This window comes from Triturus cristatus, chromosome 9 (genome assembly GCF_964204655.1).
Source record: "Triturus cristatus chromosome 9, aTriCri1.1, whole genome shotgun sequence".
In the NCBI taxonomy this organism is placed as follows: Eukaryota; Metazoa; Chordata; class Amphibia; order Caudata; family Salamandridae; genus Triturus; species Triturus cristatus.
Genome location: NC_140592.1, coordinates 1192196650 through 1192222824, shown reverse-complemented (window position 1 = coordinate 1192222824; position 26175 = coordinate 1192196650). Strand labels below are relative to the sequence as shown.

At 46.4% G+C, this 26175-nt stretch overlaps 1 protein-coding gene across 2 annotated transcripts in view; it reads left to right on the top strand.

Annotated features, from left to right (window-relative positions):
• ZFYVE26 (zinc finger FYVE-type containing 26) overlaps positions 1 to 26175 on the top strand; it is a 740905-nt gene that overhangs the window by 274049 nt on the left and 440681 nt on the right. For both annotated transcript variants that reach the window (XM_085627201.1, XM_085627200.1), the window contains exon 19: positions 18986 to 19091. In XM_085627201.1, the coding sequence (XP_085483327.1) occupies positions 18986 to 19091 (106 nt within the window). The remainder of the gene's footprint in view (positions 1 to 18985; positions 19092 to 26175) is intronic.

Here is a 26175-nt window from a genome sequence, read left to right as displayed (position 1 = left end):
ACCTCGGCAAGGAGGGTGAGTGAGCTTCAAGCTCTTAGTTCAAAACCCCCGTTTTTAACCTTACATGCTGAAAGGATGGTTCTCAGGACCAGGGCTGCTTTCCTGCCAAAAGTTGACACTCCGTTTCATTTGGGGCAGTCCATTACTCTCCCTGGTTTCTATCCTCCTCCTCATCCTTCCAAAGAGGAGGAAAGGCTTCATCGCCTGGACCCAAAGAGAGCTGTGAGCTTTTACTTGGACAGAACGAAGGACTTTCGTCTGGACGATCAGCTCTTCGTGGGTTATGTTGGACATTCCAAGGGGAGAGCGGTGCACAAGCGCACTTTATCAAGGTGGATTATCCTTGCCATCAAGATCTGCTACGCCCTGGCTGGTAAGACCCCTCCTGAGGGCATTAGAGCTCATTCAACTAGAGCTAAGTCATCTACATCTGCTTTGGCCCGGGGTGTTCCTGTGGCGGACATTTGTAAAGCCGCGACTTGGGCCTCCCTCCATACTTTCGCAAAGCATTATTGCTTGGACTCGGAGATGAGGAGGGAGGGCCACTTCGCGCGCTCTGTCTTGCAAGACTTTCTGGTATAGGAAGGTGGACACCCTCCTCCGGGAGTGGGGACTGCTGTGGGAATCTATTCACAAGGTGAGGAATCCACTGGCAGATGTATCCATCAGAAGAACAAGTTACTTACCTTCGGTTACGCTTTTTCTGGTGGATACAGTATCTGCCTGTGGATTCCTCACTGACCCACCCGCCTCCCCGTTGTCCACCTTTGTATACCATGGAATAGGTCTTGTTTGAAATGTTTGTATACTTTCTGGTACATTTGTAGGAAATGCTTGTTTGATTAGCATTCTTTTGTTTTGTATGCTATGTATATGTATTGGTATTCTATATACTGTGTATACTTGGAGTTGTCGTTGGTTCACCTGTTCGCCTCGAAGGCACGGAAAAAATGGGTGGAACTGACGTCATCTCGCCGACGTGGGCTTGTTATGGCTCCGATGACGTCGTACGGAGTCGCGTGCGGAGCCGATGCATTGTGACGTCGCCCACGTCGACGTGGAGTGCTGGAAAAGGAAAGTTCCGTGGAATGCTGGCGCAGGGGATATTCACAAGGTGAGGAATCCACAGGCAGATACTGTATCCACCAGAAAAAGCGTTACCGAAGGTAAGTAACTTGTTCTTCCGAGCCAGCGGCGGTACGATATCATCAATGGTTTCCTCATAAAAAGGAACCAGTTTAAAGTTAGTAAAACCTTGGGTCAGGGAACCCACCCATTTGGTCGCCTCCTTCTCCATAATAGTATCCCAGTATATCTTTTTAAGTCTACATTTTGGTATATTGCTCAGATTATCTGGGGTAGACTAGTATTCCTCCATCCTTCAATAAATTCTTTAGACAGGTAAACCATGAGATAGAGTGGCCTGGGGCCGCTTTAGTAGATCGATCGTCTCTGCTCTATATGGAGTGAGTTCATCTACCGACCACAGGCGGTGCCAAAACATTAACTGCTTAATACCCATCTTATGCTGTAACATTTTCCAACCTAGGTCTGAAAACAAAGGGGTCAGGGGAGTGCTAATGGGGAGATTTAACATTGATCAAATTAGCCTATTTTCTACCCAAGTAAGGGAGTTAGTATTTCCAGTGCCCCACAATTCAGCCCCGTAGAGTGCTGGGGCCACTCTCCTGGACATCTTTTTTTGTGTGTATCTTGCCTAGGTGAGCAGTCTGTTAGATTAATGATAGTTGGGCTTTTTCGATTTGTGGTGCCAAACTTAAATTTGAAGTTAGGTGGATACCCAAATAATGAAATGCAAAAACTTGTTCGAGGGGGGTAGCTCCTACATACATCTCTCTCTTGGGTTGCTTAGGGTTCCCCATCGAAAAAATCATACATTTGGTTTTTGGAGATTAAAAGAGTATTGTCCACGAAGAGTAGGGCTGGTACTCTTCGCACCCCTACCTTTGGGGCGTCGCATTCATCTTTGTCTAGGTAATCAATCACACCGTTAATAAAAAGCAAAAATAGGGTGGGCGCTAAAATGCACCCTTGTCTCACTCCACGATTGACAGGGAATTGCTCAGTGAGCTGGTTGCTATCCCCCCACCTAATTTTTGCGGTGGTAGAGGAGTGAAGCCGAATTAAAATTTCTAGTAGATTGTATGGCAACCCCATTTCGGCCAACACTCTCCACAGCTTTGCACGTGGTACCAGGTCAAATGCAGTACGTAAATCCACAAAAGCTACATATAGTTTGCCCCCTCTAATGTTAACCTTCCACAAATAGATACACAGGAAGCAAAAGACCTGATCCAGTGTGCTGATATTAGCACGAAAACCTGCTTGTAGATCGCTCAAGATGTGATGCTCAGTGATCCATCCCTGTGCTCGTTCCAACACCTGCTTACAAAAAAAATTCTGCAGTGAATCGATTAGACTTACAGGTCTGTAACTGGCCGGGCTTGCTTTATCACTTTTTAAAAAAATGGAAACAATCTCCGCTATTTTCCATGAGGGGGGAATATCCAATCCTGCTGATATTGCATTTGTAATCATGTTCATATGGGGACCCAGGCAGTTAGATTCTCTTTATGCAAATCATTCGGGATACGGTCAGGGCTTGGGGCTGTAGCTGCAGTACTAGAGCAAACTGCTACCCTGGTTTCTTACGTTGAGAACACTAGGTCCTCCACAGCTTCTCCCTTGTTTTTCCCCCAATCGCCTAATGATATCTCCTGCTTACAGTCACCTTCGGTGCAAAGCTTCCCAAAGTGAGTCACCCATTCCCCTGGTTGGACTGTATACTCCAGTTTCGGTTCCCTACCATTAAGCCAATAGGTCGCTTGTTTCCAAAAGGACTTAGAATCTTTGGCTAGGGATGTCTTTTGAAGCATGGACCACAGAGTTTTCCCATCTCTTTCTAGCTGACTCTAGGGCTTTCTTGTAATTTCTTTTGCACATCACTAGCTCTGAGTGGGCATTTGATTTTGCTGCCCGTACAAGGTCAGTCTTTGCTTTCCTACAGTCCTGGTCATACCACACTACCTGAGTCTGTCTGTGTTCCAGCTTCTGCTTCCTACATGGTTTAGCCAGAAAGTCCCTAATTTTGTTAAAAGTGGTTTCATGCCTAATAGGCAGCTCCTTAATTAGCTTCTCTTTGGGGCAGTTGGACAGTTCTTCCACATTCTGGCGTACTATACCTTTCACTAGTTTAACCCCTTCGATGCGGCGGAAATTCCGCCGCAGCGCTGGGGGGTGCGGGGGGGCAGCGCGGTGGCCCGGTGCTCATGACGGAGCCACGCCGTCATGAGCCAACGGTTGGGCTGTGCTCATGACGGAGTGGTTCCGTCATGACTCCGCCCACAGCGCTAATCGCCCGCACAGTCGGGGAATTAGCGCCGTGTGGGCGGCGCGGCCGCCAACGGCCGCAGCATGACGGAACCACTCCGTCATGAGCACACGGCAACCGTGGCTCATGACGGCGTGGTTCCGTCATGAGCACGGAAGGAGTTAAGGGCCTCGGGGTGTTTCTCCACCTAATCCCATCTAATAGTTCTTATCTGATTTGTGATAGAAAGTACTCCCATATCCTTCTTACCCCAGCTGCCTTTTTCTGTAGTGTTGGCTCCCAGATTAGTTAAGGAAAAGGTCAATGCGTTGTGGTCACTATCTAAACGCTTGACCACTACCATATCTTGTACTAGGGGCCAGAGGCCAAGTGCAACCAGGCAGTAATCAATCCTGCTGGCATGGCCACGTCTATTATAGGTTACCTCCCCTTTTTGGTCTGATTTTGTTCTCCCGTTAGTGGCTCTTAGTTCGTGTTGTAACGAGAGGGCCAACACCTGACTACCTCTCTTAGTCCACCTAACTGGGGGGATAGATGAGGGAACTTATCCCATTCCTCGGTCAGATCTCTAGGGGTCGATGCTATGGGTTCAAAAGTACAATTTGAGTCTCCTGCTACCAGGACTCTCACTCCATCAATGGTTTCCGATAGCATATGGTCTAAGAGTTTAATAGTATTAGTATCTTCGGAGCCCCGATTAACTCTATTATAAACATTATAGATCCTGATTTTTAAGTCACCACTAATATTTAGATATACAGCTAATATGTCTGGGGAGTCTATATGCACCAAATGTATTTTTAAACCAAGTGTCTTTGACTCAGATCGCCAGGCCTCCCCCTCTCATTCCTAATGGCATTTTGCCCATTGGTATAGAACCTGTTGCTATATGGGGTGGGCAGGCTCCATATCTCTTGAAAAAGTATTATATCATGTGAGTCCACAAAAGACGCCCAACCCGGATCATCTAGGAGTTTAGCAGTCCCTGCTAAATTCCAAATCAGAATTCTTAATTGGCTTTGGAGGGATTTTGTAATTATGCAACTGATATCGCTCACTGCGCTTTCCTCTGGTTCTACAATTGTGAAGCCGCTACACCTCTCTCCTCCCACATTCCAGTGCACACTACTTCCCTCCACATTGGCAGGTACTTCTACAATTGGTTCTCCAGCTCTTCTCGGGTTTCACCAGGCGGGGTCATAGGTTCATCTGGGTGCAACAAGTCTGCTCTCCGCAGTCATACCTGTGTACCTGGGCCATTTGTTTTTTCCATGGGTCCCCACTCTGTGCAGACCCAGATATCATTGGGTCCATTTCTGCCGGACATTGATATCTAATCGTAATAGAGGTATTGGCATTGGGGATAGTGCGGGAGTCAATTGACATAAGACCATCAATAGGGGCCAGGGAAAAAAAAGTAACTACAAGCACATCCTTTGTGGCCCCCGGGACAGCGACTCGTTTAACATCTTTTATATCATACCTTATAATTGAGTAGCAGTGCCGGGTTTCCCTAAGCCAGTAGGTAACTTTTTCAATGATTCACGGTCTTCGTAGCCATCTTTTGTCAATCTGGGTTCTTTAGTTAAATAAATGTCATTATTGTTACCCTGCTGGGGTCCCCTATATATTCCATTCACTATTTTACCTGTCACTGCTGACCCTGTAGGGCCAGACATACTAGGGTGCCTTTCTAGTGATGCGAAATTCTCCACAGCCACTCTCATCTCCCTATTGCCCTGGAAGAAGCACGGGAGGGCTACCATCCTCTTTAGATGCGCATTTATGGCCAGACTATATTTCTGGTAAATGGAGGGGTCTGGGAAATGCCTTGGCCGAGGGTCATAGTGGGTCATAATTGGGCCAGGATGAATATACCTTCCTCTTTCCCCCACCAAGGGCTCTGGGTCTGCAAACTGTGAATGCTGATAGTTTTTGGGCGAAGAACCAATGTCTACTTCCCTGGGATTTGGTTTATTAGTCTTTCCCCTTTCTGCTAGATTTTTAACCTTTTTCCTTAGGACAGCTACCTCTTCTCTCAGGGACTCAATGGTGATTTTTAGTGCGTGCAACAAATTCATGAACTCAGTGTTTCCACCGCCTAGATCAGCTACTCCGCCCACCATACCTCTATTGTCCCTTGCTGTAAGTACCTCAAATCTATTGTGACATTCCACTTGGGGTATATATACTTCCTTGGGGGAGTCCTTGGTAACTCTAGATTGGGTCGATCTATTTGGATTTAAATTTGGCGGGGGTCCAGAAGAGCCGCTTCTGGGCTTCTTCCCATTTTGGGTGCTCTTAAACATCAGAGTGATTTGTATGTTTGAACTTTTTACTAGGGTAGGCATGGAAAGTGGTTCCTGCACGTGTCATAAGCTGTGCTCAGGGCTGTTAGAATTTTCTATTTGGGTGGGGGGTACAAGAACTTCATGGCTACTTATCTCATGGCACTCAGAGAGAAGGGTCTCTATCCTATCTAATGTCTCATGGCAGATAGCACCAGTGCCCCTCTTTTTAGAGCATGGTGCACCCTGGACTTTGTCTTGGCCTTCTTTTTTCCCATGGCTCTAGAAGACCATAGTAGGTAAATAAATTATACAAAAAGCTTCTTGTCTGTACCTACTCTGCTCAGTTACCAACAATAGATCTCAATGTCCCCCCCACCAGTTCCCTTAGAGTTTCCGCTAGGGGAGATTGTTCCAGACAGTCCAGGGGACAATAGAAAGAAACAGTGCTTATATGTGGGGCAGTCTCTCAGCAGCAGTCTCGGTGTAGCTACAACAGTACCTTTGGGCGTAGAGTTCTACATGGATGCAGACAGGCAATCAGGAAAACCACAACGGCCACTGACTAAGGAACCAAGGGAAGTGGCCCTGCCCTGCCTCTTCCTGTGGCTGACTGGCACAGATGGGCCCGGCCTTGGCCCGGGCTTTGATCGGACACACCCACGTGCGTCCCAAGCCGCGGGAGTCTTGGCCCACTTTTGAGCACATCCTGGTGCTACCGGTATGCGTGGGCGGCTCCTGCTGCGTTTGCGTATGGGATATGGAGTCCCCTGGCGCTACAATGCTGAAAAGGTGCAGGCATGGTGAGAATGGGCTCCATGGAGAGCATATACAAAACTTATCTATAAGTGTTGGGACAAAAGTAGGAAGCAACTGTACTGGCTAGCCACCAGAGAGATGTCCTCCAGAATTGTCCCCAAAATAAGAGAAGCACCCATTCTCTGTTAAAACAGCGCCACCAACACAAATGGGGGACCTATTGGGCATTTCCACCCTGGGCGATGTCATGTGGGGAGTTACTCTCAAATTGTTCCAGCAATTGCAAACAGGCTTCCAGCTGCTTTGGATGTAGTTTAATAAATACCTCTAGCTGAGGCACGCCCTGACTTCTTTGATCCACTCGATTGACACCCTGCCAGAGTTTCACCTCCACGAGGTCGCCTACTAATGGGAGACCTGGGAGCACACAAGATTCGCCAGATCTATCAGACATTGAGCTCCCACGCCCGCACCTCATTACATAAGACTAGGGGGTATGGGAAGAGGACTTACCTGACATGATAGATGACGACTGGTCGGAGGCCCTTGCCAGTCGCTCCCACCTATGGAGGATGGGTGTCATCCAGTCCCCTGTGTGCCTTAGGTGTGGGGATGTGGAGGGAACTTTCTTGCACACGGTTTGGAGCTGTGGCGCACTGCAGCCATTTTGGCATAAAATTGCATCCTGTCTGGGCCGGGTTTTACCCTGTGATCTCCCATTTGACCCTAGGTTGTTCCTGCTCCATAGTACAGAGGGGATTGGCGGGAACCGCTATAAACAACACTTACTCTTCCTGGGCATCACACTTGCTAAACGGGACATTGCCCAAATGTGGAAAGGAACTTCCCCACCAGTAATAGGTAGGTGGAAGGAGGCCATGAACAGAAGCATGGGAGCAGAGATTGTGGTTTTCCAGGCCCGAGTTTGCTCCTGGAAGAATAGAAAAATATGGTCCCATTGGGCGACCAACGAGGCATAGATTTACCTCCCTTACCACTAACAGACCCTCTATAGGACTCAGCCTATACATTTACTTGATTATTACGATGCCCAAGTCACACAACACTATCGTCATCATATACACATACCTAGATATCCTGCACTCAGTGAGGTCAGGGGTTGCCTGTGTCATGTTTCAGTTCTACCTGCTGGTTTTGCAGGCTTTATGGTTGTATGTACTTATTGTTACCTTCGATCAGACATGTCTTTATAATGTGTCCATTATGTGCCATGGGAATCTAATAAAATTTGTTTAAAAAAACAGCCACACCAAGATCGCTGCAGCGTCTGCAGGTTTCAAAATCTCTATACTGCCCAAAGCAGGCTCTAGCAAGGGAAGGACTACCCGATACTGAATGATATTCCTCTACCCAGCCTCATGTCGGCCCTGGACATTCGCCTCACAATTGAGGAAATTAACAATGCAATTCTATTCCTGAAACCAGGGAAAACCCAAAGGCCTGACAGCTTCTTATTGGAGTTCTACAAGAAATACTGGAAAATCTCACCTCCTGGACCTCTATAGAGATGCTGCCACCAAAGGTGTTTTCCTCCCCAAGATAATGGCTACGATTATGGTTCTCCAAAAGAAGGACAAACCCCCACAAGTTGTTCGTCATACCACCCAATCTCCCTGATTTATGCAGAAAATAAAATTTGCACTAAATTACTTGCTAAGAGACTCCAACAAGCCTTGCCCTTCCTAATCCTCCTAGACCAATGTGGCTTCAGGCCTAACCACAGCACTCCACTGCATACGACATGTGCAAGAGGCACTGGTTCAAAGAAAGACTCTGACAAGCCCATGCACACTCTTCCTCATAGACGTTTGAAGGCATTTGACTCAGTTAAATGGCCTTTCCTCCTCAAGACCATGGAGAAAATGTGCTTTGGGCCACGATTCAGGTCCTATGTGAAACTCCTTTATACCACCCCGGCCCCTAAGTGAAGGTCAGTAGAGTGCTCTCGGACTCCTCCCTGATCTGTAGGGGCACAAGGCTTGGATGCCCTCCTTCCCTGCTCCTTTTCGCCCTAGCCATCGAATCCTTAGCACAACTATTTCATTGCACCGCAAATTAAAGGATGGCACAGGGGTGGACAGATAGAAGAAAGGATAGCCCTATATGCAGACGATGTCCTTCTCTTCCTAACCAGTCCACACTTTGCGACCCCTGGACACTTATACCAGGATGAGTCCGCACTCCGGATGAACTGGGCCAAATCCCTTCTGGTCCCTATCCAAGGTGACCAAGTAATCATGAACTGCCAATGAAACATTCCCATCAGGAAGCTGAGTTTCTCTCGGGACCCAGATCGTGCATGGGGCCTTGATATGCACTGCTTAACAAGAATATAACATAGGACCTCCAGAGGTGGGAGAAGCTCCTACTCGCCTTACTTGGGAGGGTAGTCCTATTCAAAATGATGATCCTCACTAGATTAGTGTACACCCTTGAACACTTCTCGTACGCGATCTCAAACCATCCGTAAATTCCAATGAGCCTGGAAACTGGCTTGCATAGTCCTAGATAAATGCTGACAATCAATGTATGCCGAAGGGGTGTGGGATTAGCAGACATCAGTCTGTACTATTGGGCGTCCCACTTGATGGTAATCAACAAATGGCTGACAGAGGGGTGTGATGACCCAACATACAGACTGGAGCTGTGCTAATTAGATTTTGATAATGTGATGGTACTACTTTGAGGCAACCCTATTCCCCACAATCTTCCAGATGTGATAGCATCACGGATCAGGATATGGTGAGCAGCCATGAGCTTCATCAGCTGGTACCAAAAACCTACCCAACTCACCCTCCTTTGAGAGGTTAGGTGGCTTCAACACACACTCCCCCTTGAGTGGTTTGGGAAATGGGACAAGATTGGGATCACGATCATAGGGGATGTTTGGCATGGGGGATACCAGTGATCCTTTAAAGAACTTCAACACCTATTCACCCTATCACTTACACAATTCCATAAATACCTGCAACTTCACTACAAGTTGTCCTACCATCTTGACGATACAAATGAACTGCCTGAATTCTACCTCCTTGAAGCTGGACTCCTCACTGGCCATCTGGGAAAATGCGCAATATCTCACACCTACCGTACATTAGTAATCAATGCCCCAGAAATGTTCCCGCACCAGAAAAACAGATGGAAGGAATGGGTGAGGCCTTTGATGACCGTGAATGGCATGAAGCCTGGATGACACAGCAAGAAATCGCCATCTCTGCAAAACTGCAACTCATCCAGCCACGAAATTTGCATATCACTTACTTTGTTATGTTATGTTATGTTAATGACATTTATAGAGCGCGACAAATACCCGGAGGTGTCCTGGCGCTATCTAATTCCTCTGAGACTACTATGCCGATGAAGAGTGGAAAGGGCGCTTACTCATTGAGAGAAGAGCCACGTCTTTAGTTCTTTACGAAATGACCAAAGATCTGTCATGGTCCTAAGATAGAGAGGCAACTCGTTCCATGCTTTTGCTGAACCGTAAATAAAACTTTTGCCCACCCATCGGGCTTTCTTTATATGTGGCACCCGAGCCAACTTGGCTTCTTTAGACCGCAAGGTTCTTTCCGGGACATACCATCGTAGTACACCTTACCATTTACACCCAAACACCTGTGGCACTCCTGTACACTCCCTCACCCGCTTTAGATGTCCACACTCAAATGCTGATTTCTTCCATATGGTCTTGTCATGCCATCAGAAACTCAGTTTCTTGCAGAGGATTGTCAAGACGCTATCTCAAGTCCTGGAATGAAAAATTTACTTGAGAGGGTGGGCCTGTTGGAGGACTTGGGAGCCCGATCTATCAGACAGTGGGATGTCCTAAAAAACACACCAGGATTTGCAGCAAGTGGTGGTCATACAACGGATTGACAGATAGCTAACGACTGTACTACTAAGGGCACTGTACTGCCTGTTTCATTGTATTTTAAACAATGTGTACTATATTCAGAGCAGACTGTATTGTGTGCTTGGAAAAAAAGAGAGTTTATCAAAAAATATTTACACTATACACACTATTTTATGGGGTATCGTGCCTCAGTTCATATAGTAAATGGTATCACAATGTTGTGGGAGATCAATATGAATAGGGCCTTGCTGTGGTTGCTGGCCAGGAGTAAGGGTTATGGTTATTTGTGAATGTTATGTGATGATGCCATGACGAGGATGATTTGATGCATTATTTCTCCCATTCTACTAAACCTTATGTTCACAGCAGCCACGAGTTATCCTAAGGAAGGAGCAGAAGCTGTAGATAAGGCATATCTTCCTGACCTCAGGGGAGAAGTTAAATGCCTCCTTAGTCAACCAACAATGCCTCTAGAATATAGTTCATTGGTAGATATATTTCCAGTTAGAAGTAATAAAGGTTCAGCAGGAAGCTTTGTGATGCAATATTAATGTACTACTAGCATCCATGGCTGCTGGTCTCCTGGTCGAAGTTTATGTTACGCTCCGTGGCATGTTGATACCCCAATTGCATTACATCTATAATATGGGTTTTGAGAAGGGAGAGATCCCGGTTTTAGTATATTACATAACTTTAGTGTTTTACTGAAGCCTTGCAAGAAGCATGCCGGATTAGGTCTCAGTCCATGAGAGTTATTACCTAGATGTTGACTACAATTTTACTGGGATCCTTGCCTAGTGAGGAACAAGCTAGTAACAGAAGATCAGGCTAGGTTTATTTTGGGTTACATCAAGTAGATTTTGTGTAGGTTTGTTAGGTTTCGAATGAGGATAAACTTGACTTTATCTATACTAGACATTCAAATCTTCAGTCTGGATACCAAGAAGGTTTTTGCTTCTTTTAATTGATTGTTATGGTGAATATGATTTATCAAATAAATTCACGAAATGCGGATGAGCCTTTACTTCACTGGGTAGCTGAAGCTGTAACATCTAGCACCACGTTTGTGTGCTGAAACATCTAAACTTTCTAAAATGGCTGGCATTTTCAGAGGCTAGTTGGATAGGGCTGCCAGTTTCTCCACTGGCCATATGTATTTGTCTTGGAGTCCTTAGATTAACTGACAAATGATTCAGGCAGCAGCGGATGGAAACATTACTTCCCTGTATACCAGTTATAGCTTCTTGTATGCCAGAAATCTGGTCCCAGGCTTGCAGAGCATTCTGGAAGTAGGGGAAAAGCCTGGCCTTATTCATGGTTCTGAACTTAAACTGTGAACAGTTTATTGATTAATTCCCCTGCTAACAAAAGTTTGGTCTTTCAGGGGTTGTATTTGTTCATATCTAGAGGTCCTTTCAAATGTCTCAATGTGCAGCTGTGCTCGGATTTGCTTAAATTGGATATAGAAGGGCTGCTTACTGAATTTGAGATGCTGTGTGTGTTTTTCGGCCAAATTTCCTCTTTCCCTATTGCCAGCATGATAAATGCTACCTAGAGCTTTGTATCAGATTCAAGTAGGCAAGGAGCACTTTGAATTTGGACCAGATAGGATGTTCCACACAACGTGATATTTATTTAGGCAATGTTTACCTCAGTTTTTTTTAGCAAAAACAGTTTTTATTGCATTACTCCAACACAATTGACATCCACAATGTTCATCTGGCCAGTGACCGCCATCCGCTTATAAAATCACATCCAAATACAATCTGGGCCACTTCCACCTACCAATGCGCCGTCCCCAAACCCTCCCCTGAAATAATACAGCCCCCCCCCACCCACATGTCAGTGTGCCGGGACGACTACTACCAGGATAACCTCTCTCAGAAGGAGCCGTATTAAGAGCCATGAGCCGCCCCCCCCCCACCACAGACAGGCCCCAGGCAAAGAGGAAAAGGAGAGCCCCCGGCCCCCATGAGCCAATCAGCTAGCCTCCCCCACCCCTAAGTACCTGCCTGTTGCTCCAGTGCCGCAGGGCCTCCCTCCCCCGCTGTTCCCCATCCCTGGAGATCAACCATTAGTGCTTCCCACGCCCGAGCCATGTCCAGAGCCTTGTCATCGAATGTTTACCTCAGTTTGGAATCATTTTGTGAAGCATAGTAGCTATAAGAGAATCTCTTTCTATTGTATGTTAGTTTGACAGCAACTGTTATGGCAATGTCGGAAGGATTCTTGGAGCTGCCTAGTAAATTGCACTCAGTCAATTTTAGAAATGGGAAGACTATTTGCAAAGAGAAACATAACCAGTAAGTACCACAGGCCCTGTATTGCTCAGGGAGGGCTGTTCACAAATAAATGAAATTTGAACCTTAATAATAAGATGGAGGATGGAAAATAGGCCAGGGCTTGCTTGCACAATAATATGGTCCCCAAAAATGTATGTCTACTACATATTCAAGTTAGGCATTTGCAAAGGGCGTAAACGACACCAAAAACTCGATGCCTAATTCACTGTCCCAACTTGATTCTTTTCTGGGATAGGATAATGAGTTGCTTGGGAGTAGGACATTCTCTCACAATAGGCTTTCTATAGTAGTTACCAGTCTGTAAATAGAAAGAAAAATAAAGGCCAACTATATTTCGCTGGATTAGTACTGGCAAAGTGAGCCACAGCAAAAGGAAAAAATACCCACAGTCATGGAATTGAAAAATAACATTACTGATTTATGAGTAATCTAAGGGGCAAGTTGAGTCAAGCAAACCTTTTTGCGCAAACCAGACTTTTGATCTAGGCTTCAGAGGTCATTTCTATCTTACACACAGTCACAGATATACGGACAGGAGCATATCGGTTTATGGAAGGAAATGGGAAAGGAACAATCCCAAAAGTAGCGGGTGTGTATGGAAATATAGGTTTCACAAGGAATAATAATTTCCCTGTGGCTGATTCTTTTATTTTATTTTTATTTTATTTAAATGGGCTTGTAACGTGCATAGCTGCCCCAGCAATGGCGCGATCAGAGACACCAGGGAGTGACAAATCAAGAAGGATGTTATGCAACAGAGGGGAAGAGCCAGGTCTTAATTGCTTTACGAAAGGTCAGGTGAGTCTGGATCTCACTAATTGAGAGCGGAAGCCGGTTCCAGAGTAGCGCCGCAAGACAGCGAAATGAGCGCCCCCCGGCTTTTGCTCTCACAACCCGAGGGACTGTTGCCAGCATCTGATTGGCCGATCTAAGGGATCGCTGAGGCATATATGGTTGAAGCAGTTTAGCCAGGCCCAAAGGGGCCTGTTGAGTGAGAATTTTATGAGCAACACAGAGTTTTAAATTGAATCCGTCGCTCAACCGGCAACCAATGTAGTTTTGGAAGGATGCAGATCTCGGGAGTGCCACCAGCATACGTGCTGCGGCATTCTGAGTCCTCTGCAGACGCAGGATACAAGATTTATTTGCCCCAAGATACAATAAATTTCCATAATCCAGTCTGGATAGTATTGTCACCTGGATGATGGTCTGACGAACTCTAGGGGGAAAGAAGCCTAATATCGGCTTCAGGCCGCGCAGTAAACCAAAACAGGTCCCGGCCACAACTTTGGCTTGAGTGTCGAACGTCAGCCTGCTATCAATCCATAAACCAAGATTTTTAACTGCCTCTTGGGGCACAGGAGCTGGCTTAAGACTGTCTGGCCAGCGTTGTTCGGTCCACAAGTCGCGGTCTTTTCCCAATAACAACACCTCAGATTTGCTGGCATTTAATTGCAGGTAGTTGTTAGCCATCCAGTCTGCCACCTCTACCAGATCTTCCTTGAACCTGCCTAGATTGGCGTTGTTCTTCTTCGAGTAGGCGATCACCAATTGGGTGTCATCAGCGTATGACACCATTGACAAACCCCTCTTTCGAGCCACCTGGGCCAGAGGTTGCATATAGATATTGAACAGGAGGGGGCTCAGGATAGAGCCTTGAGGCACTCCCTGTTGTAAGGCACACCTCTGGGATTGAAATGGTGGCATCCAGATCTGAAAGGATCTTCCCGTCAGAAAAGCTCGGCACCAATCTAGAGCTAGATCCCTCACTCCGATGTCATATAAACGCTTCAGCAGAGTTTCATGGGAGACCGTTTCAAAGGCAGCACTTAGATCAAGGAGAACCAAGGCCGCCGAGTCCCCAACATCCAGAATCCCTCGAATTTCCTCACTCACTGCCAACAGGGCAGACTCAGTGCCATGTCGGGCTCTAAAGCCGTTCTGTGACGAGTCAAGGATTGCGTTCTGTTCGATTAACTCAGTCAGAGTAGTATGAACATGTAGTTCCACCATTTTCGACAGAAAAGGAAGTTGCGAAATGGGACAGTAATTACCCGGCTCGACTGGGTCCAAAGACGGTTTTTAGGTAAATATAAAAGTTCAGTTACACTACTGCAAAGTTTAATGTAAAATAAATTTGTAAATTCACATGATTGCACATTGAAAAACATTTTGCAGCGGTACTTATGTGACTGTCAGTTTTTCGGGAGTACTCTTGGAAACCTTTTTGAAGTCTAAGTATGTGTAAATCTTTGTCCAAGAGAGGGAGTAAACCTACAGGTGGAAGTTATTTTTTTATTTTTTTTATTTGAAAGAATTAGGGCTTTTCTGCCTTCATGCTAGTTATCTCCATCCAGTGGGCTCTGCTCTCTCACAATTATATTTAAGCATTGCAAAGGTGTATGAACTATTTAGGACCACCACACAATACACTTGCAAGCAATAGTCCTTGGTCTCTAATTAGTGAACCACCAATTTGACCTTGAGGGGGGTTGAATTCTGAAAGGGAATTATTTTATATTTATATTTCTCAAGCATTTGTCTAAGCTGAAAGGGATTTTTTAACTTTAATTTTTCACTCTGAGGCTGCAAAGGACTTAATATGATCTGTTTCCCAAATATCACCTAATTTTATAATACCAATACAATGACTGTGAGCAAAGTCAAATTGGTTAATGTAAGTTATCCACGTTCAAGAACCCCCACAGCAGTGACTCTTGAGTCACATTGTGATTCTACCTGCACACTTTGGAATCAATCATTTTTATTGTGTGGTAGATAGATCTCAAGTACACAGCTTATCTGCCTACATCAGGGCGCCAGCAGAGCGAAAGGTGAAGGGTATTACACGGCGGTCAGGTCTACATCCCGGAGGACGACCTCGCAATGAATTCAAACCTCAGACAAATCGGAAGGCACCCAGCGAAGATACCACTTTTATACAAAATACGAACAAAAAAAAGAAACAAGGGTCTCCCCAGCTCAGTCTCCCACCTGATATGCGCCTTTGTGTGTTGTTTGTTAGGGTGTGCAGTGATCATAGCGTAGAGTTCTGATATGAGCTTGCGATTGTCTTTTTTACACACCAGCCATTGTTCAAAGGGTGTCAAGGGGCGGGACATGAGAGCAAGGTTCTCAGACCGTGTAACCCAATGTGCAAGCTGCGAGTACTGGATGGAGTTCGATTTGGGTAGATCATAATCCTTGCATAATTGAGGAAAAGGAATCAAGCCGTCTAGATCAAAAAGGGAGCCCACCCGTTTGCAACCCTCCTCCCTCCAGCGGTGGAAGATTGGAGACGCACAACCTGGTTGAAAGTCGGGGTTGTCCCAATAGGGGACATAGGAGAGGGAAACGTGGTCCACCCCTTCTGACTCGCTAGCCGGTCCCACACCTTTAAGGTCGGGGAGGTGACCGGAAGGAGTATAGACCCCATGCTCTGTGCCTGCGTGGAAGCCACAGCTCGCACCAAATATTTAGTCCGGCCACTGTTTGGTCCATAAAATTCCAGTGCTTACTGGACAGGGGCCTATTCCATTTGGTGATGTAACGGAGACAAGCCGCTTGGTAGTAAGCACCCACTAGCGGGAAGCCAAGCCCTCCCTGGGCTTTCGGAGAGGTAACAAGTGCCAACGCAAGCCGCAGCTTCTTGTTATCCCACAAACATTTTTGTTAAGGAGCCCTTGCAATTTCCTAAGGACGCCTGTGGGAGGGCTCACAGAGAGCATTTGGAAGAGATACAGGATGCGCGGGATCACCGTCCTCTTCACAGCCGCTAATCTCTCGTACCATGCCAACTTGAGACGTGACCAGGCGGCTAATGCCCTGACCCTGTGCTCCATCAACAGTGCATAATTGAGGGCGGCCGTCTTGGCGATGGACGAAGTCAGCCGAATGCCCAGATATGTGATATCCGTATACACCCACAGAAAGGCAAAGTCTTGCTGGAGGTCCTGAACCTCAGCCCCGGAGATAGAGATATTAAGAATTTGCGACTTTGCAAAATTAACTTTGAACCCCTCGACATCCCCAAAGGCAGTAAGCTCCCTAGACAGGTACCGAAGTGTTGACCGAGGTTGTGTAAGCGAGAGGATGACATAATCCGCATACATACTACTCTTATGTGTGTCAGCTCTGAACTTAATACCGACAATGTCAGGGTTCAATCGAATGTGTTGGGCGAAAGGCTACATATAGCGCGCAAATAAAAGTGGGGACAGGGGACAACCCTGCCGCGTGCCCCGGGCAATGAAGAAGGGGGCTGACTTGCAACCGTTAACCCGCACCGCCGCCTGGGGAGAGGCGTACAAGAAACGGACCCAACGGATGAAGTTATCGCCGAACCTGAATGCGCGGAGAGTTGCGAATAAGTACTCCCAATCTACGTGGTCAAAGGCCTTCTCCGCATCAATCGAGAGGAAGAAGGCCGGAGTGTGTGAGCGGTGCACGAAATCTATGAGATGGAGGAGCCGCTTAGTGTTGTCCCCTCCTTGCCGCGTCGGAATAAAGCCAGACTGGTCCGGGTCTATAAGACCATCCATAAGAGGGCAAAGGCGTGAGGCCAAAACACTCCCGAACAACTTCGCGTCAATATTAAGAAGTGAGATTGGCCGGTACGACCCACAATCTGTAGGGTCCTTCCCAGGCTTAAGAATGACAGAAATTGCTGCCTCTGACATTGAACGCGTCACTTCCCCAGAGTCAAGGAAGGAGTTAAAAAGCCTCGTTAAAAGGGGCGCCAGCTCCACACAAAATGTTGTGTAGAACAGTGCCGGAAACCGTCTGGTCCCGGCGACTTAGCAACTTTTAACCGCGCTATCACCGATATGACCTCTTTGGCGCGAATATCTGAGTCTAAGTTGTCGGCCGATGATTTGAGCAAGGGAGTAATACCACAAGAATTCAAATATTCCCCTGGATCACGCAAGTGGACATCGGCACTCGCGTAAAGGCGTTGATAAAACTGACGAAAGACACATCTACAATAAGAGGGTCAGTGGTCTGTTCCACCGCATTCAGGTCACAGATAGAATGGGTCGCAGACATCTGCGCTTGCGCTCGGAGTCTATGTGCAAGCATCCTCCCACTCAAAATTTGTACCGCAATTGTAGGAGAGCATACTCAGCTCTGTCTAGGTCCAAATGTTTCAGCATGCGTCGCTGCGTTTTACCTGCACACTTTAAACTTTCCTTCCAGCATTTCGGCACTAGCGCTGTGATGGGAAGAACTGATGACAGAAGGTGGTCTAGTACATTCCATTTCTGTCCCGATGAAACAGGGTTCAAAGGGAATAACAAGTGATCATGTTGCCTTAAAAAGCCAATCTTTGTTTACGATAAGTTGTGATACCCAGTAGTACTACCGAATGGCTGCCATACCCAAACCCTCATCATCAGCGTTATAGGCGCATTTACTAAAGGCCCCACAGGCATCCTATTCGGCCACAAGAAGAACATGTGCATAACTCGAAACCTCTACAAGAAAAGTGTAGGTACTTCAAAGGAATAATTCTGATCGATGGTGCATCATGTGGGGTTGGAGCAACCTTTTTGAAAAGAGCTATTGTGACAAGTAATCAGTAGAGACTGAGAGAGTGCACTAGCCACTAATGTCTTTGTAAAGAGCAAATGCTTGCTCTGTTTGCCTTTGTTGATCTAGAGATTAGACAGGTCTTCTTTCTTGTGAGATACTGACCACCTGCATTGATGAGCTTACTGCCAAGGTAGTTAAGCGAGTTATAAAGTTTATTATTTTGTAGTTGATGTACAGAATCTGCAATGCAATTCTCACTTCAGTCGGAAGCCATTGTAGTTTGATAAACAGCATGGACAAACATTCTGGCACCAGCCACAAGTTTTGCTGCAACTTGATGAATACTTTTGACTAGAGCTGTTGTGGCTCTGGGTAGCTATATTTTAAACATTAGAGAAACAGAACCATTATAATTCTTTCCAAATGTACAGCTGCTGTAGATCATGTTTTAAAACGCACTAAAAAGGATCACATCTAGGTAGGAGAACTTGGAACCACCAGCATACTCCTCCTGGTAAAAAAAACTCTATGCCTAAATCATCTTATGAAAAAGCCATTCTGAATAAGCGAAAGAGTCAAATAGATGAAGCCAGTGGAATACCGGCATACTGTCTTCCTTATTTTACAAAATGGTTGCTCCTAATAATGTTGAGATGCTCCAATGGCGACCAATTAAGTACATCTATCCAAAGTGCCAATGCTATACAATTATATGCAACCATTGTAACTGATAAGTTTTAGTTTTTTTCAGATAATGTGTGTAATTTATGCACTTAAAATTGTTTTTATAAAAGACTGGCCACATTTGTGCTTTGTAAGAATAATATACATCAAACAGTTCCTTTATGTTCAGACACCCTGCTTTAATCTCCATTAGATCATTCTGCGGTAGTGAAAGTTGGAAATCCATTTATCCTTCTCCAACAGAGGCCTTCTCAGTTGCTTTCTCACCTGCTGTTTGAGAGGCAGGTTGCCCCGGACAGGTAAGCCTCCCTTTTGTTTATTCCTAATCTAGCCATTTCCGGAACTTCCTGGCTTATCCTCGCTTTTGATGTGTTACTTCTAACAATCATCAGAAATTGTTGCTTCAGTAGCTCCATAACTTGCTGTTACGATATTGACTTGAGGTATTTTGAAGCATATGATTTTCTTTTCTTGGAGCGCCTGTGGTTGTTGCTTGGAGAATGACATAGACCACAAACTATTCAGTGTTTTCCAAAGAGATCTCACTGTGCATGCTTTGCTCTTTGTTTTTGAGGGTAGGTCAGAGCTTTTTTAGTATTTTTGCCAGGTGTACCTAGCCAATCGATTTCCTTTGTCAGGTGCTGGTTTTGTGCAGTGTGCATTCTCTGCTACCCTTGCAGATGTAGTTCTTTTTATTATTGAGTAGGTTATCGCACACTAGTTGTTATGCCAATGTGCAGCACTTTTAGATCATAGCCTGGAAAGAGTCCCATGTCCATAGAGACCAAGCAGCTTGGTTATGCTGTAGGAGCTGGGGAGGCCATCATGTGCTTTGTTCTAGAAGTTAGGATGGTAACTGTTTGACTCATGCCCTCACCCAAACTCTATTATTCAGATTACTGACAAATATGTGTTGCTAGGTGTCTTGCTTCGCCCTCAGTCAGATAATACAGAATACCACACAGTGGCTCAAACACGACGAAGCAATACATATAACACAACACCACCTAGAAAGGGGTTTCACTTTATAAAATGAAACACATCAAAGACTCTCTTTTCTTCATCATCATCATCAAAGTCTTTATTTCGGTTTTACAGTACCATAAAACAAAGCACATGAATCTAGTGTGGCAATGAACAAGATAAAAGGTACTATAAAATACTCCCTATACAGACTCTTGGGAATTTAAAAGCAAAGAATAAAAATTAGCAGAAGTACTTATCACAAGAATGCAAATATATAAAAAGTACAAAGATAAACAGATTTCAATATTTAAAAGATATATCCTATCAAATCAGAGCTAAAATAGCATTCAACCCATTTATTTACAACAAAGTGCTAGTGCAAAGTACACGCCCGTCTGGTCATTTAGATTTCAGTTTATTTTATTCGTGCTAGTCGGGGTAATGGATAGAGCCCTCCTTCGTATGGCCCAAAATTGGCCCAAAAATGTTGCTGTTTCATAAGCATAGAGTGGTCTCGCATCTGACTTTAAAATAAGTAGGTCATCTTTATGACTATGTGTCCCAAGATGTCTACATACCGGGGTGAGACAGTTCCTTCTAGGTCTCGCATAGGCAGCACATGCAAAAAGTACATGGCCTACTGTTTCGTTAGGGCATAGACAAGAAGAGCAGCCCTTGGGCTGTGATGTATTTGTCAGCCAAGTGTTGGTAAAAGCATTAATGGGTAGACAGCCGTATCTAAACTGAATGTACAATTTTCTGTCTCCTGGCACTTTTATAAAATCAAGATAACTTTCTAACCGGCTGCTGGATTTAATATCAGTGAACATATCAGTTAGGCAGCCATGGCGAATTTTCAAAAAGATCTTCTGTTCTACCCATGCCCAAAACTGTGATTTTAATAGGTTCCTAGAATATGTGGGCGGAAAACCTTCTAGTTCCTTAGGCACACCTATGTCCGCCCGGATGGTATTTATGTATTTGATCCACCCAATTTTATGGTTTGTGTTCAAGGCAGAAACTTCATTAAAAGCAGCTGCGTAGGACGACAGTTCGGGCGTTGTGACTAATCTATGCTAGAAAAGCAATGGGCGCAAGCTCACCTGGTCATTGATAGATTTGACACCCATATCAAGTTTCAAGGAAGGAGAGGAGTGCTCTGTGGAAGTGATACCAGACTTCTTAGAAACTTATTTTCTATTGTGGAAAGGATGTTAACATTTATAGAACCTCACAGTTCTGCCCCATAGAGCACACTACTTATTACCTTGCAACTATACAACTTCAGTACGGGGCTACAGGCTTGGTATAAGAGAGGCAATGCTCCCATCGCAAGGCCCCAGTTAACTGAGAAAATTTCAAGAACGCCCTCTCCAGATGTTTCTTTCCTACCATTCCCTCTGACAGCTTGATTCTCAGGTAATCAAAGGAACTCACTCATTCGAGCGGGACACTATCAAGGACCAAGTTACCTTTAAAAGATTTATGGGGATTTAGCGTCATCAGCTTAGTTTTAGTAATGTTGATGACCAAACCCCTCTCATCACAAAAGGTCTTAAAACAGTTTAAAAGTTTTTGTAGGCCCATAGGAGTTTTGGATACCAAAAGGGTATCGTCTGCAAACAACAAAGTAGCTATTTAGTGATTTGCCAATGAGGGAGCATCGGCCGTAGTAGAACACAAAAGATCGGCCACCTGATTTACATAAAGGGAGAAGAGGGTGGAGGCCAGGACGCACCCTTGACGTACCCCCCGCCTGATCTTAAAGGGCTCAGGGTTTTGGCCCTGGTTTCCCCACCTTACACAGGTAAAATTTTCCTCATGTAGCCTGATGAGTGGTTCTAGAAATTCCGAAGGCACGCCCATATCCAGAAGGACCTGCCAAAGTGAGTCCCTGGGGACTAGGTCGAAAGCTGTTTTCAAATCGATGAAGGCAAGATATAAACTGCCTTTGCCCAGCACAACTACCTTCCAATACTGCAAAAACAGGCGAAACGCCTGCTCGATGGTACCGGTCTTCTGCCGAAAGCCCGCCTGGAGAGGAGAGAGGATGTCATTTTCCTCCATCCAGGTCTGGATTTTAACAAGGAGCGAGCGGCAGAAGACCTTCTGGGCACAATCTATCAAGCTAATTGGATGGTAGTTGGCGGGCTTCGACCTGTCCCCTTTCTTAAAAATGGGTATTACTTCTGCCCCCTTCCAGGTTTCCGGAATGCTCCCCCCGCTAGTGATATCGTTGGCCAGTCTCATAACATAAGTCGCCCAATGTTCCCTATCAGCACGAAAAAGGTCTCCAGGGATGCCGTCTGGACCGGGGGCTTTTGCTGGAATAATGGCATCAAGGGAGCGCAAAGTCTCCTCCTTAGTGAACGTGCGTGTACATGCAGAAAGACCTATCACGTGAAGCATCTGCGAGCTATCAAGAAAGGTACCACCAGAATATAGCTCACTAAAATGTTTATGCCATTCGACAGCCGGAACATTATTAGCCAAGGGAGGTGTACGTTCGAAATTACTTTTGGATACCAGGGACCAAAACGTCCGACTATCAGGATGCCCAATGGCCTCTCCTAGCTCCTCCCATCTCCTCTCATCCCATTCTTTTTTGGCTTTACACTGTGCCTGTTTGTAATCCTTCCTAGCTTTACGAATACGTGTTGGCTCTCTGTTCTTAATAGCAACAGTCAATCTTCCTCTTAGGGTCCTACACTCTTTTCAGAATAAGTCTTGGGGCTCTCTAACAGAAAGGCTTTCCCAGATGTTTAATGAACAACATTCAAATGAATATATATATATATATATATATATATATATATATATATATATATATATATATATATATATATATATATATATATATTTCGAGGCATATGAGCTGCAGATTACACACTTGTGCATAGATCGCCATCTGGCGTTGGGCCCGGATGTTTGCAGTTTGTTTTTCCTCTTGGAAAGTCTTTGGAAGTCACGAGTTCGGTGACTCCTCCCTTGGATCGTATTGCGCATGGGCTTCGGCTCCATCCTCAGATTGTTTTTTTCCCGCCATCGGGCTTGGATGTAATCTTCGCGCTCCGGTTCCGAACAGCTTCCAGTTCGCCGATCGACGCGCAACACTCACCCCAATTCGCGGTGTTGTTTTGAACGCGATCTCCCCACTCAACGTGACTTATCATCGGCACAGACCTTCGGCTCCAGTCGTCGACTGCATCCTTCAGGCCTACCCAAGCTCCGGTCCTAGCTAATGGAACAGGACTCCATTTAAAAAGTGCCCTCGATGTGGCTCCAAATTCCCCCACACCGATCTCCACGAGGTATAAGATCTCTGCCTCTCCCCTGAACACGAGGCTCGAGACTGTCCGGCGTGCAAGTCCTTCCGGTCCAAAAAGACTATTCGAGACCGAAGAGCCAGAAGAACCATGGCACACTCCTCGACAATGATTCCGGACGACATCTTCGGAGAAGGCGTTGATTCTCCAGAACAGCCTCACACCGACGAGGGACTCGTCAGCGCCTCCGAAGCCGACAACTCAGATGTGGAGGACATCACTCCGGCACAGAGGGTCGTGAGTACTAATCTACCCCACCCCCCCCCCACACCCTCGCCGGCACCTGAAAAGGCTTCGGTCACGCCTTCGCCTCCGGGCCTAGGCAAGACCAGAGACACTGCTTCACACACTACACCTTCAGGCCCGGTAAAGAAGCCAAGTAAGCCTTCCGGCGGCTCGGGCTCGAGCCAGCCCACCGTCGGTGCCGATAAACACTCTTCGACACCGAAAAAGAAACCGGCCTCCATCTCGACACCGAGCCCCGCACCGAAACAATCGGGTTCGAAACCCAGCTCTTCGGTACCGACCAAAGCACACAAGACCACCGACACTTCGAAGCCGAAACCCATCTTGGCGCCTACCAAACAACCAGAGTTTCCCAAGCATGGTTCCAACAACGAACCGGCACAGAAAAACATAAGAACCCAACGGACCGACGCCTTCGGCGCCGACGGACCAACCAACCTCACCAGAACTTTTTACACCGGATCCCTTACAAAAAACTTTAACCAAGGATCCCAAAACTGGACATTTAATGCTCTCTATCCAAAAGAGACAATTGGAGAAACCGGCTCCGCCTCCACCTCCAATGTGGAAGGACTCTGCTACCTCCCCTTTCACACTACCTTCCCCACCTCCTCCACCTTCTCCTCCTCCTCCGCCCTCTCCACCCCCACCTCATCATTCCCCAACTCCATCTCCGGATGATGATGATCAGGGGGATCCATATAACGACATAGGGGGTGCACCCCAAGGTCTACCTACAGGGGACCCCACCCCAACAGGATCCCCAGACCCATGGGACAATTATAATATCCCTGATGTCCCTAACGTCCCACAGGACGATCTTTACCCTTCCAGACATTCTCCACCAGAAGACTCATTGGGGTTCAACCACCTATTGTAAAGGGCGGCACACTATCACGGGGTAGATCTACATACCGACCCCATGGAGAAGGATTTCCTCCTCGATACATTCGACACCACACATGGGACCACCTCCATATTGCCTATGCTCAAAGGAGTTATAAAGTATGCGCCAGAGGTCTTTAAGGACCCAGTCAGAGCCAGGGTCATTAACCCGTGCATTGAGAAGAAATATAAATCTGCCCCTACAGATCCCTCCTACATTAGAGGGCCCGCGCCACTAGATTCTCTAGTAGTCTCCACTGCACGTAAAAGGGCCAACTCTCAGGCATCAGGCGAAGCACCACCACCTGACAAAGAGTCTAAACTCTTGGACGCATCAGGCAAGCGTACTGCATCCCAAGCTGCCAACATATGGCGTATCGCCAATACACAGGCGCTACTCGCCAGATATGACAGGGCCCATTATGACGAATTAGAAGCCATAATGCACCATCTCTCTGATAAATATAAAGCTAGGGCCAACAAACTCATTCAGGAGGGCAAATACCTCCATATGTTGTGCCTTAGACGCAGCAGACACAGCCTCTAGGGCTATCAATACTAGTGTCCTCCTCCGTCGCCATGCCTGGCTAAGGATATCCGGTTTTAAACCGGAGGTACAAGCCTCCATCCTCAACCATCCCTTTGACCAGGAACATTTGTTTGGCCCCAAAGTGGATGACTCCCTGGAGAAAATGAAAAAGGACACGGACACGGCAAAATCCATGGGAGCCTTACAATCTCACCCTCCCAGACGCTCCTTTCGCCGCTCTTCCTTTCGGAGCACATCCAGAGGCTACTCCTCAGACTCCGCTTCCACTGCATACAAATCCCCTACTCAGTCCACGTTTACAAGGGGTTACCAAAGAGGCGGCCACAGGGGCAACAATAACAAAGGCAGAGGCAAAACAAATACCGCCCGCTCTGCCACCGCGCCTCCCCAATCACTTCCCTCCCATTCCCCCAGACCATCACACTCCGGTCGGGGGCAGACTCCAACATTTCCTTCCGGTCTGGACTACCATCACCTCAGACAAATGGGTAACACAAATAATTCGGTCAGGCTACTGCCTAGAACTAACATCTACCCCCCCCCCCCCCCAAACATTCCACCCAGACAACGCCCGATGTCACAAGAACATCTACGGATACTCAAGCAGGAGGTAATCTCCCTCCTAGACAAGGAGGCAATGGAACATGTTCCAACCAACCAACAAAATATGGGGGTCTACTCCCTGTATTTTCTCATACCTTCGGCCCCTAAACACATACATACACTCAGACCACTTTCATATGGTAACGCTTCAGCAGGTACTTCCGCTACTTTCCCAAAACGACTTCCTCACCACTTTGGACCTAAAAGTTGCTTACTTCCACATTCCAGTGCACAAGGCCCACAGGAAGTACCTCAGATTTGTAGTGGACGGCCACCACTACCAATTCAAAGTGCTCCAGTTCGGAGTCACAACCGCACCACGAGTATTCACCAAGTGCCTAGCAGTGGTGGCAGCACATCTGCGAAGACAACACATTCACGTCTTCCCTTACCTAGACGACTGGCTAATAAAAGCCAGTTCATACGATCAGTGTGTACAACACACACACACACCACCATCCAGCTACTTCATCAGCTGGGCTTCACGGTAAACCACGAAAAGTCCCATCTCCACCCATCCCACATAAAACAATATCTAGGTGCCACTATAGACACCTCAAAAGCGCTCGCCTACCACAATCCTGCCAGGATTGCAAGCATCCAGGCTCTGCGCGCAAAATTTACAGCACAACACCCCCTTCCAGCTCGGGTGTTCATGCAACTAATAGGGATGATGGCCTCTTGCATCTTCATAGTACCTCACGCAAGACTCCAGATGCGTCCTCTCCAAGAGTGCTTAGCGCACCAATGGAACCAGGCCCAGGGTCAATTAACAGATCTGGTGTTGGTAGACGGTCGTATCCATCG